Source organism: Dreissena polymorpha, chromosome 3, assembly GCF_020536995.1.
Source record: "Dreissena polymorpha isolate Duluth1 chromosome 3, UMN_Dpol_1.0, whole genome shotgun sequence".
In the NCBI taxonomy this organism is placed as follows: domain Eukaryota; kingdom Metazoa; phylum Mollusca; class Bivalvia; order Myida; family Dreissenidae; genus Dreissena; species Dreissena polymorpha.
The window spans coordinates 22,224,982-22,246,215 of NC_068357.1; the positions used below are offsets into that span (position 1 = coordinate 22,224,982).

General features: G+C 35.0%; 1 protein-coding gene across 2 annotated transcripts in view; it reads left to right on the plus strand.

The window, feature by feature from the left end:
* Positions 1-21,234, plus strand: part of LOC127873262 (muscle-specific protein 300 kDa-like) — a 229,236-nt gene that overhangs the window by 140,662 nt on the left and 67,340 nt on the right. For both annotated transcript variants that reach the window (XM_052417036.1, XM_052417035.1), the window contains 9 exons: positions 49-165; positions 1,229-1,411; positions 2,169-2,315; positions 2,638-2,783; positions 3,347-3,527; positions 4,308-4,616; positions 14,805-15,131; positions 18,764-19,069; positions 19,534-19,848. In XM_052417036.1, the coding sequence (XP_052272996.1) occupies positions 49-165; positions 1,229-1,411; positions 2,169-2,315; positions 2,638-2,783; positions 3,347-3,527; positions 4,308-4,616; positions 14,805-15,131; positions 18,764-19,069; positions 19,534-19,848 (2,031 nt within the window). The remainder of the gene's footprint in view (positions 1-48; positions 166-1,228; positions 1,412-2,168; positions 2,316-2,637; positions 2,784-3,346; positions 3,528-4,307; positions 4,617-14,804; positions 15,132-18,763; positions 19,070-19,533; positions 19,849-21,234) is intronic.

Here is a 21,234-nt window from a genome sequence, read left to right on the forward strand (position 1 = left end):
TTTAACCCTTTATTTTCAGATCATGACTCACTGGTACATATATTTCAGGATCTGGTGATGGCTGTGACCTCTGACCTGCATGTTTTAGAGGATGAGTGGCAGGCACTGGACAGTGAGCCCCTCCACTCCCCATCACAGATTAACAAGCATCTCATAGACACAAAGGTAACAGGCATCTCATAGACACAAAGGTAACAAGCATCGCAGACTCACAAAGGTAGCAAGCATCTCAGAGACATGAAGGTAACAAGCATCTCATAGACACATAGGTTACATGCATCTCATAGACACTAGGGTTACAAGCATCTCATAGACACAAAGGTAACACGCATCCCATAGACACAAAGGTAACATGCATCTCATTGATGCAAATGCAACAAGCATCTCACAGACACAACGGTAACAAGCATCTCGTAGACAAAAAGTTAACAAGCATCTCATAGATACAAAGGTAACAAGCATCTCGTAGGCAAAAAGGTAACAAGCATCTCAGAGACACAAAGGTAACAAGCATCTCGTATACAAAAAGGTAAAAGGCAACTTGTAGAAACTAAGGTAACCAGCATCTTGTAAACACAAAGTTAACAAGCATCTCACATACACAAAGGTTACAATAATCTTGTAGGCACAAAGGTAACGAGCATCTCATAGATAAAAAGGTAACAGGCAACTTGTAGAAACTAAGGTAACCAGCATCTTTTAAACACAAAGTTAACAAGCATCTCACATACACAAAGGTTACAATCATCTTGTAGACACAAAGGTGGAAAGCATCTTGTAGACACAAAGATAACAAGCATCTCAAAGACACACAAAGATAACAAGCATCTCATAGACACAAAGATAACAAGCATCTCAAAGACACACAAAGATAACAAGCATCTTGTAGACACAAAGATAACAAGCATCTTGTAGACACAAAGGTAACAAGCATCTGTTAGAGACAAAGTTAACAAACATCTTGTAGACACTTAAATAAGATAAAAATGCATCTCATATTGTGGTTAGGTCTTGGGGATTGTTTTTCAGATTATCTGATTAAGAAGTTAACCTCTTTGACCGTTGTAATTTGATTGGTTTTGGTGTGTGCTTTTCTTGCTCAAAATATTAAGGCTTATCTAAAATTTACTTTGTTCACTACAGGTCTCTTTCTTTACAGCGCCTTGGATTAAATTTTTTTTTGCATTATTCTCATACTATGTCAGTGATGTATCCATATTTTCTGCAGCACTTTATTGAGAAGACAGAGAGCCTGCGCCCCACCATCAACGAGGTCAACGAGCGCTCCTTTGAACTCGACAAAGGGGCCACAGAAAGGAGCAAGCAATTCATACACGGCTTGTTGGGCGAGGTGAATGAGAGGTGGCAGAACCTTGTATCCAAGACAGAGAATAAGCAGATGGCTCTGCAGGTATCTAAAATATGAGCCTAGCTCTTGGAAAATGGGGTTTAATGCATTTGTGTTAAGTGGCGTCCCAGATTAGACTGAGTTATTCGACAGGCTTATCAAGATCAACACTTTCTGCTTTTAAGGTATTTTTTGTTTAAAGGAAGTTTTTTCTTAGTGAAAATCTAGTTTAGCCAGAAAGTGTTGTCCCTTACTAGCCTGTGCAGATTTTACCCACATGTATTAAACCCCATTTTTCCTGAGCAAGTTTTCTAAGTTTTAAAATGTACAATAGATGGGGTAATTTTTCCTACTTTCAATGTTTTAGAATCGTAAAAAATATTATGCCATCTTTTTGGCATAAAAAAAACAACAAAATAGAAACAATAGTCAACCATGATATTTGTGGGTCAAAGGACATATTTTAAAACAAATACTCAGTGATTGCCTTAATAACAAAAACAGAACTGCAGTTTGATCTCCAAACAAATTCATAATAATTTGAATAATTTACAAATATTGTACAAAGAGCTATTTAAATAGAGCAATATCAACAAAAACTGCAGCTTGATCAAAAAAGTGCATACAAATTAGTTTATGTAACAATTATTGGACACAAAGCTATCACCTCTCATCTGTCATTGTAAAGCATCTCACCACAAGTTAACAACCCAGTCGATCTCCCTCCTAACAAGTTACCTCCCCTGTCAATCTTCCTCCTAACAAGTTACTCCCCTGTCAATCTTCCTCCTAACAAGTTACCTCCCCTGTCAATCTCCAGGACCTGGAGGTGCATTATGAGGACTTCTCCACCCACCTGACCAGTGTGGACCAGATACTGGACGAGGCAGAGGTCAAACTGCCCACGCCTGTTGACCTTGACCTGGTCACCTCTCCTGAGCTGGTGGCCAAGCATGATCAGACACAGGTAATAGTTTGTGGTTTTGCAGGTTATTTTGAAAAACTTTAATACACACAATTGTTACACATGGTTCTTTGTGCAGCAAAAATTGTATCATATATATTATGTATTCAAGGCTTTCAAGGCAGTATTTTTAATGATATCAATGTGTGCATATGCCATTTGTATCTTCTTATGTTGAAAATTACCAAAGTTAAAACATCATAAATATTCACATACATTAATAGCAAAATGATTTTCCTGAAACCATAAGGCCAACAGGTGGTATTTTTAAGCCCAGTTTTCTCAGAACAAGGCTCATAGTATGACTCAATGTTTCCTGTTACAGGAGCTGCTGGTGTTACTGGAGATGGCTGAACCAAAGATCACAGCATTGAAGAAGTGTGCCCATCAACTGCAGAAGAACCTGCCAACAGCAGAGGCCAAGGTTCAGGCACAGGACATTGTCATGGCGATGCTAGAGAAATACGAGAGGTACATTATATTACACATGTTCTGTTAACTATATCACAAAATATGTTAAATGAAATATGTTGTTAACCGAACACTTATGCAGATTTAAGCCTGTTTTGAAGATTTGGGCCATCATCTCTCTGTAAAAAAGTGGTTTAAGGCATGTGCATAAAGTGTTATCCCAGATTAGCCTGTGCAGTCTGCACAGGCTAATCATGGATGACACTTTCCGTCTAAACTGGATCTTTGCTTAGAAGAGACTTTCTGTAAACGAAAAATACCATAAAAGCATAATCCCTGTTTAGCATGTGTCCACTGAACATACTAATCTGGGAGGTCCCTTTACGCATATGCATTAAACCCCGTGTCGACTAAACATACTAATCTGGGAGGTCCCTTTACGCATATGCATTAAACCCCGTGTCGACTGAACATACTAATCTGGGAGGTCCCTTTACGCATATGCATTAAACCCCGTGTCGACTGAACATACTCATCTGGGAGGTCCCTTTACGCATATGCATTAAACCCCTTTATTCCCAGAGCACAGCTCATCTATATCACATACTCCTTTCTATTCCCAGGATAAGTGACGTTTTGAAGGAGCAGAAACAGATCCTGCAAGAGGAGCTAGACGACCGAGATGGATTCAGCACAGAGGCCAAGCAGACGGTCGAATGGCTGAATGAGACGAGGGCAGAGCTGGAACAACTTTCACCAAACATGGACGAAAAGGAAGTCATGGAGAAAATCGAGAAATTGAAGGTGCTTGTCTCTGATAAATAAGAACATAAATTAAAAAATCCATACAAGCGGAAAGCATCATCCCTTATTATTCTGTGCATACTGCAGAGGCTAATCTGGGCAGACACTTTACACACATGCATTCAGCCTGGTTTTCTGAGAACTAGGCTCCTATGGTTTTTGTCCCTTTTAAAGCCAGTATGTTTTATCAGCATATTTGCACAGAAGGTTGATATTTAGGGATGTGTATCTTGTTAAAGCCCAATTCTAATAAAAAGAATTCAATACATCATTTTTGTATTTTTCACTGAAAATTAATTTGTTTTGTGAAAAATGCATTTTATAATGATCATGTTCATGAAAACTCAGTTAAAAATATTAAAGATGGGTTTTACAGAATGAGTCAAACAATATTTTAATGTTTGAAATGTATCTGTAGAAAATGTCTACCGATATGTAAGAATATGCTTACTTGGTTATGCATTGTTGATAAATCTGAAACTAAAAGAAATGTTTCTAATTGTTTTCTTCAGTTGGATTTTAGGCTGTTTTAATAATTTTGCTCATTAATATTGCAATTATAACATTAATTTAGTCAAATTTACAAAATAGCTGAACAATTAAGGTATTGATTATGGTTATTAACAAGTATTAAATGTTTGAAGTTAGCATAAAATGAAGTAAAATCCAGTTTTGAAATATTCTGTATGCATCTATTATAATGTAAACTAAGTGAAAATAATTGACACAGTTAGATATAATGAACAAATATTTATCACAAGTTGGTGTTAAACATTTCAGTTGTCCGAACAAGAAATCTCCGTCCGTATGGAGCAGATGCGTCACATGGCACAACTCCACGAGACCAAGTTCAAATCTCAAGGTCGCGACGTCCCCAAAGAGCTCCAGCAACAGTTTAACGACCTCTCTGCACTGGAACAGGAAGTCACCGTGGCCATGGCAGCCAAAGAGGATGAGCTATTGCACCTCAATGCTGACAGACAAGAGTATCAGGCCGTGCTAAATATAGTAACAACATGGCTGACGCAGGCTCTGGATCAGCTGAAAGAGCGGGTGGTGGATGTGCCTGAAGCGCTGGAAAGACACAATGTGAGTACATTTTAATTGTTGAAATTACCAATTAAATATAATGTAGAGGTACGATGCCATGACTACTGATGCTCTTAACACTTTACCCCTTATAAACACACTTTGAGGCATTTGTTGTCCCTTAGAAAATCTTGTTACATTTAAGATCTTCTTTACTAGAATCAAGTTAGAAGGCTTTATTTCCAACCTTAAAATACTAATGAGCAGCAAACAGCATAAAACCTGAACAGACTGCGATTTACTCGCAGGCTGTTCTGGTTGTATGCTGGTTGCAAAAGCCATTTTCACTTTGCTTCTAATGGGGAATGGGTTTATCCCAAACTAAGTCTGAACTCAAAATATTGACCAATCAGAAGCATGTCACATTTTAGCATTTATTTCCATTGTTGTATTTTGTAAGATTAGGACAAAAATTAATCTGTGAACATGTTGCAGTTTTAAGGCCTGGAAACAAAACTTGAAATGTGTGTCAATCAGTAATCCCTCGGATTGTAAGGAAAGTGTTTGACATACTTCTTTTTTATTTGGCTACATACATGTTCATGTAATTTATATGCATACGTGATTTATATATTTGTTTTTCCTTATTTATCGTGTTTGTTTTTTAGTTGATTTTTGAGAGGGAAACTTTTCATAGCTTATAAATTATAGTTTTGAAACACCAAGGCATTTTTATGGTTCACTTGTTTTAATGTTTTGTGTTGCTATTGTCTGAGATATGGTTGTTTTAAAGGAAAAAATTATCAGGACTTAATTAAAAAGTTATAAACAGCTTAGTGCTATTATTTGCAAAACTATTTAAATTAAATTTATAATTACGCCTTTTATATCATTTTAAATCAATAAACTTTTATTTGAATAACTATCCAAAAAATTATGCAAAAATCAATTTACTATCAAACTATCAAACCATTTTTGTATGATTTTCAAATTAAGGTCACTAAAATTGATTTTGAAATTAATGGTTGTATTTTACTTTTCCATGATAAGGCACGTGGATAATTTACCTTTCGAATTGAAATGGCAATGTGTTATTTGCCAAAGTAATAATTTTGTGATTAAATACAATTTAGGGCGACAAATTCAGAACTCAAGTGCTGTTAAGTAGATGATTGGTTGTGTTGAAGTTTTAGGACTTATAGTGTAAATGACATTAAATTGGACCGTGCTCAGTGTAAATGACATTAAATTGGACCGTGCTCAGTGTAAATGACATTAAATTGGACCGTGCTCAGTGTAAATGACATTAAATTGGACTGTGCTCAGTGTAAATGACATTAAATTGGACCGTGCTCAGTGTAAATGACATTAAATTGGACCGTGCTCAGTGTAAATGACATTAAATTGGACCGTGCTCAGTGTAAATGACATTAAATTGGACCGTGCTCAGTGTAAATGACATTAAATTGGACTGTGCTCAGTGTAAATGACATTAAATTGGACCGTGCTCAGTGTAAATGACATTAAATTGGACTGTGCTCAGTGTAAATGACATTAAATTGGACCGTGCTCAGTGTAAATGACATTAAATTGGACTGTGCTCAGTGTAAATGACATTAAATTGGACCGTGCTCAGTGTAAATGACATTAAATTGGACCGTGCTCAGTGATAAAGGGGTTTAATGCATGTGCGTAAAGGGTCATCCCAGATTAGCCTGTGCAGTCCACACAGGCTAATCAGGAATGACACTGTCCGCCTTGACTAGATTTTTGAAAAGAAGAGACTTTCTTTAAACACAAAATATATCATTAAAGCATAAAGAGTCGTCCTTGTTTAGCCTGTGTAGACTTCACAGGCTTATCTGGGACAACACTTTACGTACATGCATTTAACCCCCTTTTCACAGAGCATGGCACATATTTATTTTAAGGATCCATTACTTGCCTACATGAGTTTGTGTAAGAGTTTTATTAAATAATTGAAACAAGTAAATATTTATAGTTCTCTGTGCGACATTTGAGAGTTTGCATGCATTTTGAAATCAAAACTTCTTACTGGCTGGTTGATCTTCCAGTATGGAATTTCTTAATACAAACTGATATCAGCTTTCAATTTAAATAAACGGAATATTTGAGCCGAGGTTGAAGAAGAAATAACCTAATTTATCCATATGTAATGGTTGTGAATTCGTTCCTTATGCAAATATATTGGTTGTAAATTTGTGAATGGAATTCAACACAACATAAATATTTTAATTGCCTTGGGGGATATGTTGTGGATCTCATTCAGACATGGAATAGTGCTAACCAGGGATTATCTACGATATTAGAGTAAAAAAAGATACTTGTTATGCTTGTCATGTGTCCTTCATTTTCTTGGTTCTGATCCTGGATCCACTAATCTTTGAAGGAAAATGTTTCCTTACATCATACTTAATTTAACCCTTTACCACTTAGAAACATATTTTGATGCATTTGTAGTTCCATCGAAAGTTTAATTTAATTGAAGTCCTTTCTTACTAGATTCAAGTTTTAAAGACTTGATTTCCAACCTTTAGATACTGATGAGAAGCAAACAGCATAAAACCTGAACAGACTGCGAGTTACTGGCAGGCTGTTCTGGTTTTATGCTGTTTGCACATAGCCTTTTTCACTTTGCTTCTAAGTGGGAAAGGGTTAAATGCACGTTTCATATACAGTTTTTATTGTAATTTTTATTAACAATTTTGCAATCTAGTTAAGTAAGAAGAACTGTTGTAAATCAAATCATTACTACTACACAATAGAACTTTTCATTAACAAGCCATATATTAGGAGTTTCAATTTTTTTAAAGTTTTCACATATGAGGGTTTCAGGATTTGAACCCAGTTTTGAAATAAACGGGTAAAAAAATGTGTCTCGTTGAATTTTATTCTTGAAATCAGTAATAATATATAGTTGTTTTGCAATCCTTATAACAACTTGGTTCAGGCAACAATTCACTGAATACTAAATGTTATAAATATTGAGCAACGGTTGAATCAGGTGGACAGGATTATTTGCATTTTTATCGAAAACCATGACGATAATAAACCATATGAAAATCTCAAGTCTGTCCAATTAAATTTAGCAACATATTGTTCGTATTAACAATCTTTCAATCTACTTTATTACATTGACCCCATATTTATTAAAAGTTGGGTAAATTTTAACTGAATATGAAGGAATATGTACCCATTTATTGGATACGATTTGATGGTAAATCTATACCAAAAGTTAAATTGAAATTAAATGATAACGATCTTAAGAATTCACAGCTATGTTTTGTATGTCATTATTTTATTTAAGATTGATGATAAAACGTCACCAATTGGTTCCAGATTGAGGCATTATCAAAGCAAATCAATAAATCAGCTTGTTTGTTTTTTTATGCAAAAAGGTCTTAAGTTGTATTTTATTGGATGAAGTGTGCCTGTTGAAAATGATTTTGTTATAGTAGGTCTTTTCCATGGGCAATCTTGTAGTAAGAGTTCAATACTTTTATTGAGTCTGTTTTATGCAAATAAGAGTTTATAGGTTTTGAAAAGAGGACCAAATTAGAACATTTTTCACAAGGTAATGTTTGAATAATGGCATAAGTAATTGAGTGTTTAAAAATCAAGATTTGTATAGATGTGAACCCAGGTAATTTTCAAGGGCTTTGTTTGACATAAATTTGTGAGACCTTTGAGGATTGTTTATGGCAAATTGATAGTTTGTTTATGAAAGAAGTGATAACTGAATTATGGTGGAATTAAATGTGCTACTGTTGCATGGCTTTATGTCTGAATTGGAATTTCTAAAGGATTTAATGAGGATACAAGTGGCAGGTTTGTCAATATGAATGTTAAATAGTGTGTGTGTCTTGTAGAAAAAAAGTTAAATATTTTGAAATGAGCATTTTTATGCCCCCACAGAGTCGCAGGCATTAAGCATCAAACTTATATGTATGTTTGTCTATACTTATCGAAGCCTGTTGTAAACTCCTCTTTAACTGATGGGTCGATCTTTATCAAACTTTCCCAGTTGAATGACCTAAATGTGAAGATGAACGCACAGATAGGAACTTTGGCTGCTTCGATCTTTTGGCATTGATCTTGCTCAAACTTTCCAAGTTATATGACCTTAATGTTCAAAATTATTGTAACATAAGGAGTTTTTACCACTAATAGTTTTGGCAGAGCTGTTTCTCCACTATAGAATATGTGTGGCTTAGAACCATATTTTGAACCCTCTGGTCAAAAATGACTTATCATCCATTTCAAATTTGTCAAAATCATGGTATAAGCTACCTTTATAGTTTCTTTCTTTTTTTCAACATTTCTAGATACTTAAATGAAAGATTTTTTTCTTTGTACAACTTTTGGCACAATTATGGCCCTTTGTCTGTGTTTTTAGTATGGAGTATATAGTCTCAAAATTGTGTTTTTTCAAATTGCTCTTAATTTCTTGAAACTAGTGAATCTTGCTCAGTCTGTCACAACATAGTGACCTTAATGACCTTAATGTACAGATGATGGTTATGGAAAGAGATTTTGCTGCAAAGAGTATTGGCAGCAGTATGGCCCTTTTTCTCCACTGAAGAATATACATGTATAGTTGATTGTCTGTTTACAAACCAGTGTAGGGGGCATTATGAGTATCTGTGAAACATTCCTAGTTGCATATGAAATGAATATGGACTGTGCTCTGTGAAAAGGGGGTTTAATGCATGTGCGTAAAGGGTAGTCCCCGATTAGCCTGTGAAGTCTCTTCTTAGCAAAAATCCATTTTTGATGGAAAGGCTAATCTGGGACAAAACTTTATGGACATGCATTTAACTCTTTCAGTGCTCGAATCGAATTTTGAAGGCCTGTGCAATCAGTTTGGATCCAGATGAGACGCCACAGAACGTGGCGTCTCATCAGGAATCCAAACTGTTTGCTATTCTGATAGTATTCTTTGAAAAATCGAAGAAAATGCTAATTTTAGAAATTTAGCAGACAACATTTTAGCAGACGACAAATTTCCCAGCATGCAAAGGTTTAACCCCTTTTCACAGGGCACGGCTCATATGCATGTTGGAAGTTAATTTCTTTAAAATACTATCTGCAAAGTTTCAAATATATACTTGCATTAATAGTTTTTAAATTGATTTTTTGCCTAATGCTATAGAAAAAAAAACACAACTGATTATGTCTGTGGTTGTATTTTAATTGAATAACTTAATACATTGAACAGATCTGTTTTTTCAATACAAATCGATACAAGTCAATAATAATTGTAGTTATTTGTGTCAGTATTGGTTTGCAGAAACATACCTGTTGATCCTAAGAAATCATATCTTTAGATAATAATAAATCAGATAATATTCTGTTTTGACATTTGGTCAGCAAGTTGTGATGTGTTGCAAATTCAGACTTGATGTGACACAAAGTCTTTACTGATGATGAATAGATTTGAGGTTCATAAACCAAGTGTAATTTAGAAGATAAATATTTGTAAACATCTATATTGCAAATGTGAATGGGTGCTTTCTTTAGCCGAAGTTATTACTGAATGACCTGTGATCAATAATTTATTAGTTCTTGACTGAAATATCTATATACTTTCATATGGCTTTTAATATGGGAGAAATTTACTTATGTCAGCAAGTTAACTCTTACAGTGCTGGAACCGAATTTTGAAGGCCTTTGCAAACAGTTTGGATCCAGATGAGACGCCACAGAATGTGGCGTCTCATCAGGATCCACACTGTTTGCTATTCTGATAGTATTCTTTGAAAAAAAAAAACACAAAGAAAATGCTAATTTTAGAAATTCAGCAGACGACATTTTGGCAGACGCCAAATTTCCCAGCATGCAAAGGTTAATGATATTAGAGCCTTGCTCTGAGAAGACTGGGCTTAATGCATGCATGAATAGTGTTGTCCCAGATTAGCCTGTGCAGTCAGTGCAGAACGGCACTTTCTGCCTAGACTTGATTTTTGTTTTTAGGAGGCTTGTGTTAAACAAACAATTCCATTAACTTGAAAAATGTTGTCCCTTATTTTTACGCCAACTTTTATTTCATAAGTATGTATTGTATAATTGAGTTCAAATGTCTTACAAGAACAAAGCATTTAACCCTTTCCCACTCAGAAGAAAAGTGAAAAGGGCTATGTGCAAACAGCATAAAAGTCAGAAAAGCCTGCAAGTAACTCGCAGTCTGTTCAGGTTTTATGCTGTTTGCTGCTCATCAGTAACTAAGGGTTAAAAATGAAGCCTATAAAACTTGAATCTAGTAAGAAAGGTCTTTAATTAAATTTATCTTTCTATGGGACTACAAATACGTATCTAAGTGGTTAAGGGTTAAAAAGTATCTAAGTGGTAAAGCATTAAAAGAGAGGTAAGAATGCTTTAAATTGTTCCCACTAAAACTTTGATGTCTTTGTTCCTGGAGTCTTTCACAAGTCTTTGAGTCTGCCAGATATCAAAGTCCTACATTTATAAAATTAACATTATCAAAACTAATGAAATAATCCTTAATCTGGCTAGGACATAAACAAGTCTGATTTCTTTTATTAGAATTCAGTTTGAAAAGAAACTTGACCTGCATTAAGGCATAGCCTGGCACCATCTGAGTTGCCTTATGATTTTGCTGGCTGTAAAAAAGTACCACCAATTGATAAGATTGTTACTGCAGTTTGTATTGAAATCATTTGGCAAATATTGTAATACTGTTGAGGGGAATGCCTCACATGAATCATGTGATAGGGAAGAAATTAAGAAAGCAAGGAATGAATACGAAATCAAGCCTAAGAATTCTATGACATAGGTGCGAAGTAAGTAACGTAACTTGAAAACTATTTCCATTCAAATTTCAGCAGGTGGCTAAGACCATAAGAACATAGGAAATATCAGTCTAACAATCTACTTTCTGTTGTTTTGTCATGTGTTTAAGTACTTTCTGAGCTGCCCGGTTCTAAGATTTGTGTATCGTATTCGTGAATTGTATTTGTTTTTATAAAAATTATAATCATGGACTTGTCTGTCACCAAGGTAATGAATTGCTTTTTACAGGAATGGAATAAATGTCTTGCCTTACATGTCTAATGCATTTTATTGGATTTAAAAAAATCAAACGTTGTTATTAAAAAAATAATTGATTGTATTGAACTTTAAGCATCTAAGAACAAAACTATAATGGCATATTGTGATATCTTGAAAAAATTATAACCTGTCCTGTTATAGAAATACATATCTTAGCTGCTAATTAAGAAACCAGACTTAATGCATGCTGGTCAAGTGTCATACAAGAGTAGCCTGTGCAGTCTGAATAGGCTATTATTGCATAAACTCTATCTACAGTCCAACCTGCCCGAGCGACCGCCTGTTAATAGCGACCAACAGTCAATAACGACCACACCGATTTCCTCCAGAACGATTTCACTATATATTGAACCTGCGAATAAAGCCCACCTGTGAACAAAGACCAACGACCACCCTTTTACATTCCCAAATCTCCATTTTGATAGCTTACAACGACCACTGCAATCATAAAAATCAACGATTTCGCAACTTTCAAAAAACAAAATGGCCGACAGGACGCTGCGTAGTCACGTGATACACATCTTACCAGTGGACTCGTCGGTCGCTATGGAGATATTGGCAAATGACAGTTTATTGCACTCGATAGCAGTTGTATGTTTATTTAACATGAATGGCTAATTGGTAGTCGCCTGCTTCTTTTATGCATTTGACAGTTTGTCAAAAGTGTAAAATTTGCCTTTGTATTTAAGTGACTCGCGATTAATGTACTAATTGCCGACAATATCAAAGACAAATTTGGGGCTTTCATAAACTCATTAAGGAAATTAACGGTTTCATATCATTTACGATGCCTATTAAAGACAAACATTTTGATAGTCATTCTCTTCTTAAATTTCTCCGTAATAAGACGTTCATAGATTATAGAAAAGTAAATTGTCAGTTCAAATTAACCATCATGGCTTCCAAGCGTAAGTTCTTGAAGTTGGAAGAATGCGTTAAGGTCATTAGTTTGTTAGGTAAAGGACACAGTTGTAGACGAGTGGCTAGTGATCTTGGTGTAGGAAAAACTAAAATTCAGAGCTTTTTAAAGCGTAAACATGAGATTATGGACGAATTCGAAGAGAAGCGTGAGTCGGAATTCGCGTCAGTGAATGACTTAGTGCATAAGTGGTTTGTTGACGCAAGTGCAAGGCTCTTGCCTGTGTCTGGACCTATGATCCAGGAGAAAGCCTTGAAGTTTGTGTGTGAGTTAGGATATTTGGACTTTAAGGCTAGCAATGGCTGGCTCGAGACTTTTGTAAAAAGAAACAGCATTGTATTTAAGATTCAGAGTGGTGAGCGGGTGTGTTTTTCTGTCCTTTATTTCATTATACATGCATAAGTATTCAAACATTTAAACAATAGAGCACATACATAGATAAGGTACCTGTTAAAAAACTACTAGCATATTTTGCAAAGTTTCGATTGACCCTGCGAATAAAGACCACCTGCGAACAAAGACCGCAACGACCAAATCCCTTGAGTGGTCTTTATTGACAGGTTGGACTGTATAATGCCCTCTGGTGGGGTGCAGAAACTTGGCAAAATGAGGGCTTGAACGGAAGAAATCGTGCATTAACAAGGCGATTCATGTGCCGTTCAAGCCCTGTTATGTGTTTTTCATATCCATAATCTGGTCCACACGCAGTTACTTCCCTTCTCCAGCCTTCGACGACTTTCCAAGCATAAATGGGGAACTGAATAAGCACCAGTTTCCTCATGCATGCAGGGATAATGGCAATGCCTATTTCAATCCACTTTTCAACTTATACCATCTGCACTCTCTTGTCAACAGCTTTATTATATTGGCAACGTCAATGAAGTTAAGGTCATTTACTCAACACTTTCAAAAGACTATGCTGTAAATTTAAGTGATTATGTACCTTCAACAATCCTGCTGTAAATTCCAAAATAATTCCTCATTTCTTAATTTGCGAGGCTGCATTTCAACTTTGCATTAATCCACTGTTTAAACACATTTTAAATCGTAAACTGCCTATCCGAAGGTAAAGCCTCGTCATTTCGGATGATGACCGAGTGAGGCATATGTAAAACACAACCTTGAACTGTATTGAAATAATCGAATTATTTTGTCGATGTCGAATGAACAAAACATTGTTTTCAATGTTATTTTAATTTATTTTGGTATGTGTGATTTGTTTATGCAATAATGGCGAAAATACACGTTTACGAGGGCATGATCATGCATCTGCGGGCGCTCTCAAAATCCGTTCCTGCCCTCGTGCTGCGCACTCTGGCAGAAACGGATTTTTCGAGGGCCCGCAGATGATCATGCCCTCGAAAACGTGTATTATCCCTATAATCAGGAACAACACTTTCCACCTAAACTGGATTTTTACTAAGAAGAGACTTCCTTGAAACCAAAAATACCATTCTCCCAGCGTTTGACTCAAGTATATTGATTTGTGTAACATGCTGGAGGTCCTGTTAAAATGCATGTGTAAGCAAATATTTCCAGTCTACTACCTCATTTATGGGTTAATCTTTCTTACCCCACCTGTTTATTTGCCATGCTTGTTCAAACATAACCCAACACTGGGGTGTCACAAATGTATGAATATGTAAAATCTTCAGTTTAAACATTGAATGGTACTTTACCATGTTTGTTTTTGTCAAAAACCTAAGAAACATCTTGAGATTGCCAACATGCGAGTGACACAAAAAGAACACACATATTCATGTTCAAGTTTAATAATTCTGTTTGTAATTTAGAAAAGCAAATCAACCGTGGTCATTTAACATGAATCTTAAATAGACTAATTAAAACAGCTGCATAAATTTAACATGTCACATGCCTTAGAAGAAAACATTTGCATAATATACTTAACTGGCACTTTAAGAAGGCTGGCAGCTATTGTAAGAAAAAGTAGAAGCAAGACGTTTCTGCTACATTTGAGTTCCTTATGTCAGTAAGAAACCAAGTAATATGACCAAGTTGTTTAATTTATAGAACTTAGTATGCATACAAATGTTTGTTTATGCAACCAGGAAAATATTTAAATTATGATGCTAGCAAATCTTCAAATTATTGTAATAATATAAGAAACAATATTAACATTCTAAGATTTCAATGGATAACGTTAAACGGAAATTTAACTTAAATAATATAATAATTATTTTTTTAATAACTTTAATTACACTGTTCATAAATATCTGCAGGAGCTGGTCAGTGAATTTGTGCCATTCAAGCAGAAGTTGGACCACCTTCGAACCAAGGGCAGCGAACTCATCAAGCACACGTCGGACCCCACGGAGAAACACTCAATCCAGAAGGCGCTCGCTGACACCAACCGACTCTGGTCCTCTGTTCAGACTAGGGCAGGGGAGAAAACTCTGCAACTGAGAGAGGCTGAGAAACTTGCACGGGAATTTGACGAGAGTTGCGGGACGTTGGAGCGATGGCTGAGTGTCGCAGAAGCCCAGCTGCAGATCAGGCCTACTTACGTTGACTTTGATAGAGTTCGTGATCAACTAAAGCAAAATAAGGTGAGACTGCAGTATTAGGGATTTTTTTAGTAACTGATGAAAACAATAAATTGCCCCCTTGGTGCAAAAAGGTACCATGTGACATTGAAATTAAAAAGCTCATGGTACCTTTTTGCACAAATGGGGCAAAATGCTTAATTATAAATGTTTGAAAGTGAAGGGTTAATAAAAGTTTGCTTTGAGCCTTCAGGCCATTACTTGCAGATTCGATCATGTTTCTGTTTAAATTGTAATGAAAACATTGCTATTAGACTCTACGTAAGAATTGAACCTTTTCAATACAAAGGTAGAATAGGGTCAATATTGTACAAAGATAATTGTTACAGTAGTTATCATTCATGACCAACTGTTCTGTAGCTTTAATGTCCTAAATATTTCAGGCTAGTTACCCTAATAGACTACATTGAGAGTAGATATAGTAAATGACTGTATGTTTACTTTACGCAAAAAGCATTATTATCAATATTTGTCAAAGCTAGAAGAAATACTGAATGTTCAGTCTTTTGTGGGCAAAGATCAATAAATCAACATGTTCTCTACTATACTGTATACATAAGACAACATTGAGCATGCTACAAATCATGAAGAACTGAAGAACTTGTATACCTATGACCATTTTAACATGTCCATTAATGGGAAATTTTGTGTGATGTTTTATCTTAAAAGTTTAATATACAGTTTGTTATAACTATCTAACTCAAGCATTTCATTTAACATGAGTATTGATCCATAAAGATTAAAGACATTTGCATATTAAAACACCTTTACATTCTCTTGGGTTTGGTTACTCTGCTAGAATTCAAAAGGCATGTATCACTGGCCATAATCAGTGATTGATTGATTGAGAACCTACGCAATGGAAAGGTGAAGGCAAATAGCGAATTCAGTGGAACGGATTTTTATTTTGTTTTTCGAAGTAGGATGTTGACAGGATTTTGAAATGAATATTTGTTTCGGTTCACATGAATGTATTATCAATTATTTACATTCAAGATTTGACTATGTAACATAAACTGTTACAAAAGGTGGCATTCTTGTTGAATTTGCTGTAACAAAAAAGGTTTTTCAAGCATGTGATAATTATTTACATAAACACTGGAGTAATAAAAATCCTTCAAACAAATTCAATATCATATAGTCATGTTGATAGTTGAAATATATCTAGATGACTTAAAATCAAAGCACCAAAGAGGTATTCTTACTACAAAATGAATGAATTAATGAGACACTGTGTTTGTGCAACTTGTGATTCAACATTTTGGGATGTAAAATAAAAATGACATTCAAATGTTTGGTGGATTCATACGTAGACATATCCAGTTGTCCGTCCCACTGTTTGTGCTCTATGTTCACAATAAGAAGGTAAGAGAAAAGTTTTTTATTTGTTTCCTTAACCGCTCGATATGAGGTAACCGGAGGATGTATATTAATTTCATAATAATTGATTGTCAGTTTAAAATATATTAATATTATAAAATCACTATGAAATAATACAATATTTACTTACAAATCAATTCCGATCAGGATTGAGTTTGGCAACTGTGCAATTGAAAATTGAGTTCATGAATAAACAAAGATAAACAAAGATGGCCTTGCAATTTATAATGTCGAGCACATATACGATGTTTACGTATTAATGTGGGTGGTTAAAACAAAGTGTACTTCAATAATGTATACATCATTTGAAAGGGTAGGAAATGCAGTTTTAGAAAATATATGTATGTAAAAATATTATCTGACGTTTATTTCAGAAAATAAGTTAATAGAAATATATAAGCCAACATATATTCAAACTAATGGCGAACAATTTTTTTTTTCAAATGTCATTAAATATGATTGCTTAAAAATCTTTAATAATTTAAATAGTCTTAACTAATTTTTATAGTGAGAAAAAAAATTGAAAAAATAAACTGATATGGCTGGGATTCCAATCAGTGTCCTCTGGAACCAAAGATCTTCCACTGCTTCACGCAACTTTCATAACACTTCGCGAAACATAACAGCCTATATTAAACGTTATATATATCATCTGTCAACATGTGGGCGTTTTTGCCCCTTGAAAACACACACACCTACTGCGATAGGTGTTACTGATTTTTCATTCTTCAAATAGACTAAAAATAGAATATTACTTCAAATCATGTAACTATAAAAGTACATTAGATATTATAATGAAACTTGATATACACATCATTATATAGGTTTTATCAATCTCTTTCTTAGTTTGTTCATCCCTCTGTTTGGCCATCTGCAAAAGATGAAAAATTGCCGTAACTCAAAAAGTACATATGATTCTATGATGATATTATGGTATACACATCTATATGTTTTCTGTATGATTGCCTTTTACTCCGTTCATCCATTGTTTCATCAATCTGTCCTTCAATCCTCAATAACTGAAATTACTAGAAAAGTACATACATGTATAATATGACTGGATCCTGTGATTTTGCAAAACCTACTAAAGATTCTTTGACAAAACTTGAAATGCTAAATTGCTAATTAAGAGTCATACGGGAATAATTCAAGACCTTTCAGTTTTCCTCATATGTTAAAACTTAAAAGTGGGGTCAAAACTGACTGTATAACAGTATAGTTCCAGAAACAAATAAATATGAAAGAAGATACTTTTAAGAAGTGTATTGATTTAAATGTTTTGCTTACAGCTGCAAAGATGATGTAATTAAAAACCATCAATCTTTATTTATTCTATATTCAGGGTTGTGATGTTGGGTTGTGTAAATATATACACATAAAAGTACAACCTTAATTTTAGTGACTGTTCATTTCTTATTATTTGGAGATTTATTACCTTGAAATAATAATTGAAAAATTATCAATAGTTTATGATAAACACTAAACTATATCACATGCACAGAACATTAAGCTAACATCCTGAACTTTAATTTCAATGCACAAAAGCAGCATTGTTAAAAATAAATTTGAAAATGTCTTATTGCAGTATAGCTGAGTTGATATTGCACTTTGGCAACTTATGTGAAAACTCCATTTATACACTTCAAAAGCAAGTTTATTTTCTGATATAGCTATTTGATGCCAAATTGATTTTCAATCTTCAAGATATTCCATCTCATAGTGCCATCTAAATTGGCCAAGGGGGACAACTGAGTAGAAATTAAGTTATTTATTATAATCAAGAGTTAGTGAACATGATATGCAGAAGTTGGTTAAATATGTTTCATAACCTTTAAAGCTTGACTTTTTGCAGAAAAGGCCAAGCAATTAAACTTGCCCCAGCGTGGTCATCCTAGCCATGTTTAAGTTTTTTGTTAAGCTAGTTTCTTGACATTAACTACTTATACTACTTATCAAATGTTCTGATCCTGAGTATCTAAGTAATACATTTGAGCCGTGCTCTGGGAAAAGGTGGTTTAATGCACAGGCTAATCAGGGAAGACACTTTACGTCTAAACTGGATTTTTGCAAAGCAGAGACTTTCTTTTCACAGAAAATATCATAAAAGTGGAAAGTATCCTCCCTGATTAGCCTGTGCAGACTGCACAGCCAATCTTGGACAATACTTTACGCCCATGCATTAAACGCCCTTTTTACAGAACACGGCCCATTTCAAATTCATGTTTTTAGAGCATTGTTTCGTTCCTGATTATCAGAGCCTTCTCAAAGAGAGTGAGCAGCAGCAGAGGAGGCTCTCCCAACTCAACGCAGTCGTCAAACAGATGGAGCCGCTGTGTGAGACGCTGCCCCAGATGGAGCGTCTGACAAAGCTGAGTCACAAGACGTTTGATCTTCGAGCCCACACCATGGATAAGGTCAACGGCCTAGAGGACGTAGAGGAGCAGATAAGGGAGTTTGAAGGGGAGCTGGACGAGATAAAGCAATGGATGGACAGGACTCGAGCACATTTGACGGTCCGCGACGACTCGCTGACCTTGAAAGATCAGCTACACATGCAGGAAGTAGGTTAACTGTTTACCACTCAGATATGCACTTTGATGTGTTTGTGGTCACTTAGAAAATCATATTTAAGGTCCTTCTTACAAGATGTAAGTTTTAATTCTTAAGCCATCATTTCTTACCCTCAGATATTGAGGCAGCAAACAGCATAAAACCTAAATAGGCTGCGAGTTATTCATAGGCTGTTTTTGTTTTGTGCTGGTTGCATTTAGCCATTTTCACTTTTTTCTAACCTGTGAAGGGTCTATGTGACAAGAAAGTAATGTTCTTGAGCTGGTGTTGTTTTGTGGGTTAACTTGATATCAACTCGTATCAGCATTAAGCAAAGACCTTTTAAACATATGTAAGTGAAATTGGGTAGGTAAGATGAAAATTCAACTTTGGAGCGATGACTTGACTGATTCACAAATTAGGGGTACTTGAAGCTGAAAATCTAGTTCAGTAAATCTCTTCTACTTCATTTTAGAGCCTCATCTCTGATATTGAAAGCCACAAAGACAAAGCACTTTACGTCCTTGAGAAACACGCTGAACTTCATGCGGCAGTTGGCGAGGAATCACATCTGCACAATACAAACCTTGCAGCAGAGATCAACGCACTTCTGACGCAGGCTCGCGTTGACCGGGATGAATTACGAGAGGCGGTGGAGCAGCAGGCGCAGTACGAGACAGAGTTACGGTCTTTGACGTCATCCATAAACGAGGCCAATGCTAAGCTGATCGGTTCCCCACTTCAGGCAAGCAGCGTCGATGATTTGAAGGCGCTCATTTTGGAGCGAAATGTAAGTGAATTTTGATGGTATTATTTTCTGTTTGATCAACATAGAGGATTTTGTTTGAAATGACTTTGTGCATGAAAAGAATGGATAGGAAATCCATTGTCAGGACTAAGTGTTGATGTCCATTCATAAATATGTGTGTATCATTTGACTTGGCCAGTTTTAATCTAATAAATACATGTTTAAACTCTCTATTCCTGTTTGGAGCAGAAAATAACAAAAACTAATTCACATACCTGGTATACAAAGTTGCATGTACAACACTAAATACGTATTTCACAAGCCATCCGAAAGCCATCTGATTTGTTTTATTAGTTGTAAATTATTATAATATATTGACATCCCATCAGATGAACAAATTGTGCATACCTTGATATGCCTTGAAGCAATTACTTGAATTGAGTGAATTATTGGAAGTTGTGAATGAATGACTGTGCTGGTGTTTGACAATGGATATCTTAAGTGTGTTCTTGCATTTTTCATGCTAGCAAATTAGCTTTTTGTGATAAATATTAGAAAATTTGTTTTTTGAAAACTCATTTATTCAAACGGGTATCAGGTTTCAGGATAAGTAGGCAAGTGCTTCTATCAGAAATATCAGGTTTTTTTAAATAATTGTTTCCATATTTCAACTTGCAACTAGAACCAAACTTGTTATTCTTTTAACTGACCAACAGTCATTCATATATCCATTTGTAACATTAATGATAGCAAACATAAATACAAATTACTTCTTTTCACTCACAAATTTCCCTACGTGTTTGTCCTATAATCAACTTTTACTCTCCTTAAGAAGCCACTTAATAGTTGGAACAATATAAATCAATTAGTCTTATACATAGTTTGAGATATTTATAGTGACAAAAAATGACAATAAATCACAGTTGTAAATTTGCCAAAGATGCAGTGACCTATCAAATTGCTAAATTCCATTCATAGATAAACACAAAGTCTTGAGAAATAATGAATGCATTGTTCTTGAATCCTGATGAATGGTAATTACTTATTTATCTCTTAAAGCACCAATCTTAACACAAAAGATTTTAATTGATAAATATAGTAATCCCAACGGCTAACCAGTGTACTAGTTCATAGATAATTGGCCTAACTGAAGAGGCACTGTTTAACGGTATTTTAACAAATGTGATAGACACATGTACTTAAGCAAATTTTTGGCAAAGACTGGGAAATTTGGTGGCAAACAATTGTGCATGAAAATAATTACACATGATTGGAAGGTATCCAGATTTTATGTCTGTAACTAGGGACAGATAATCGTCTTTGTGTTTAGGATACTTAAAGATTTTTTTTGGTTCTCTGCAAAATGGTTGGATATTGATAACTCATGCACTGGCTGATATACGTATATGGTTAGTCTGGCATGGTTGC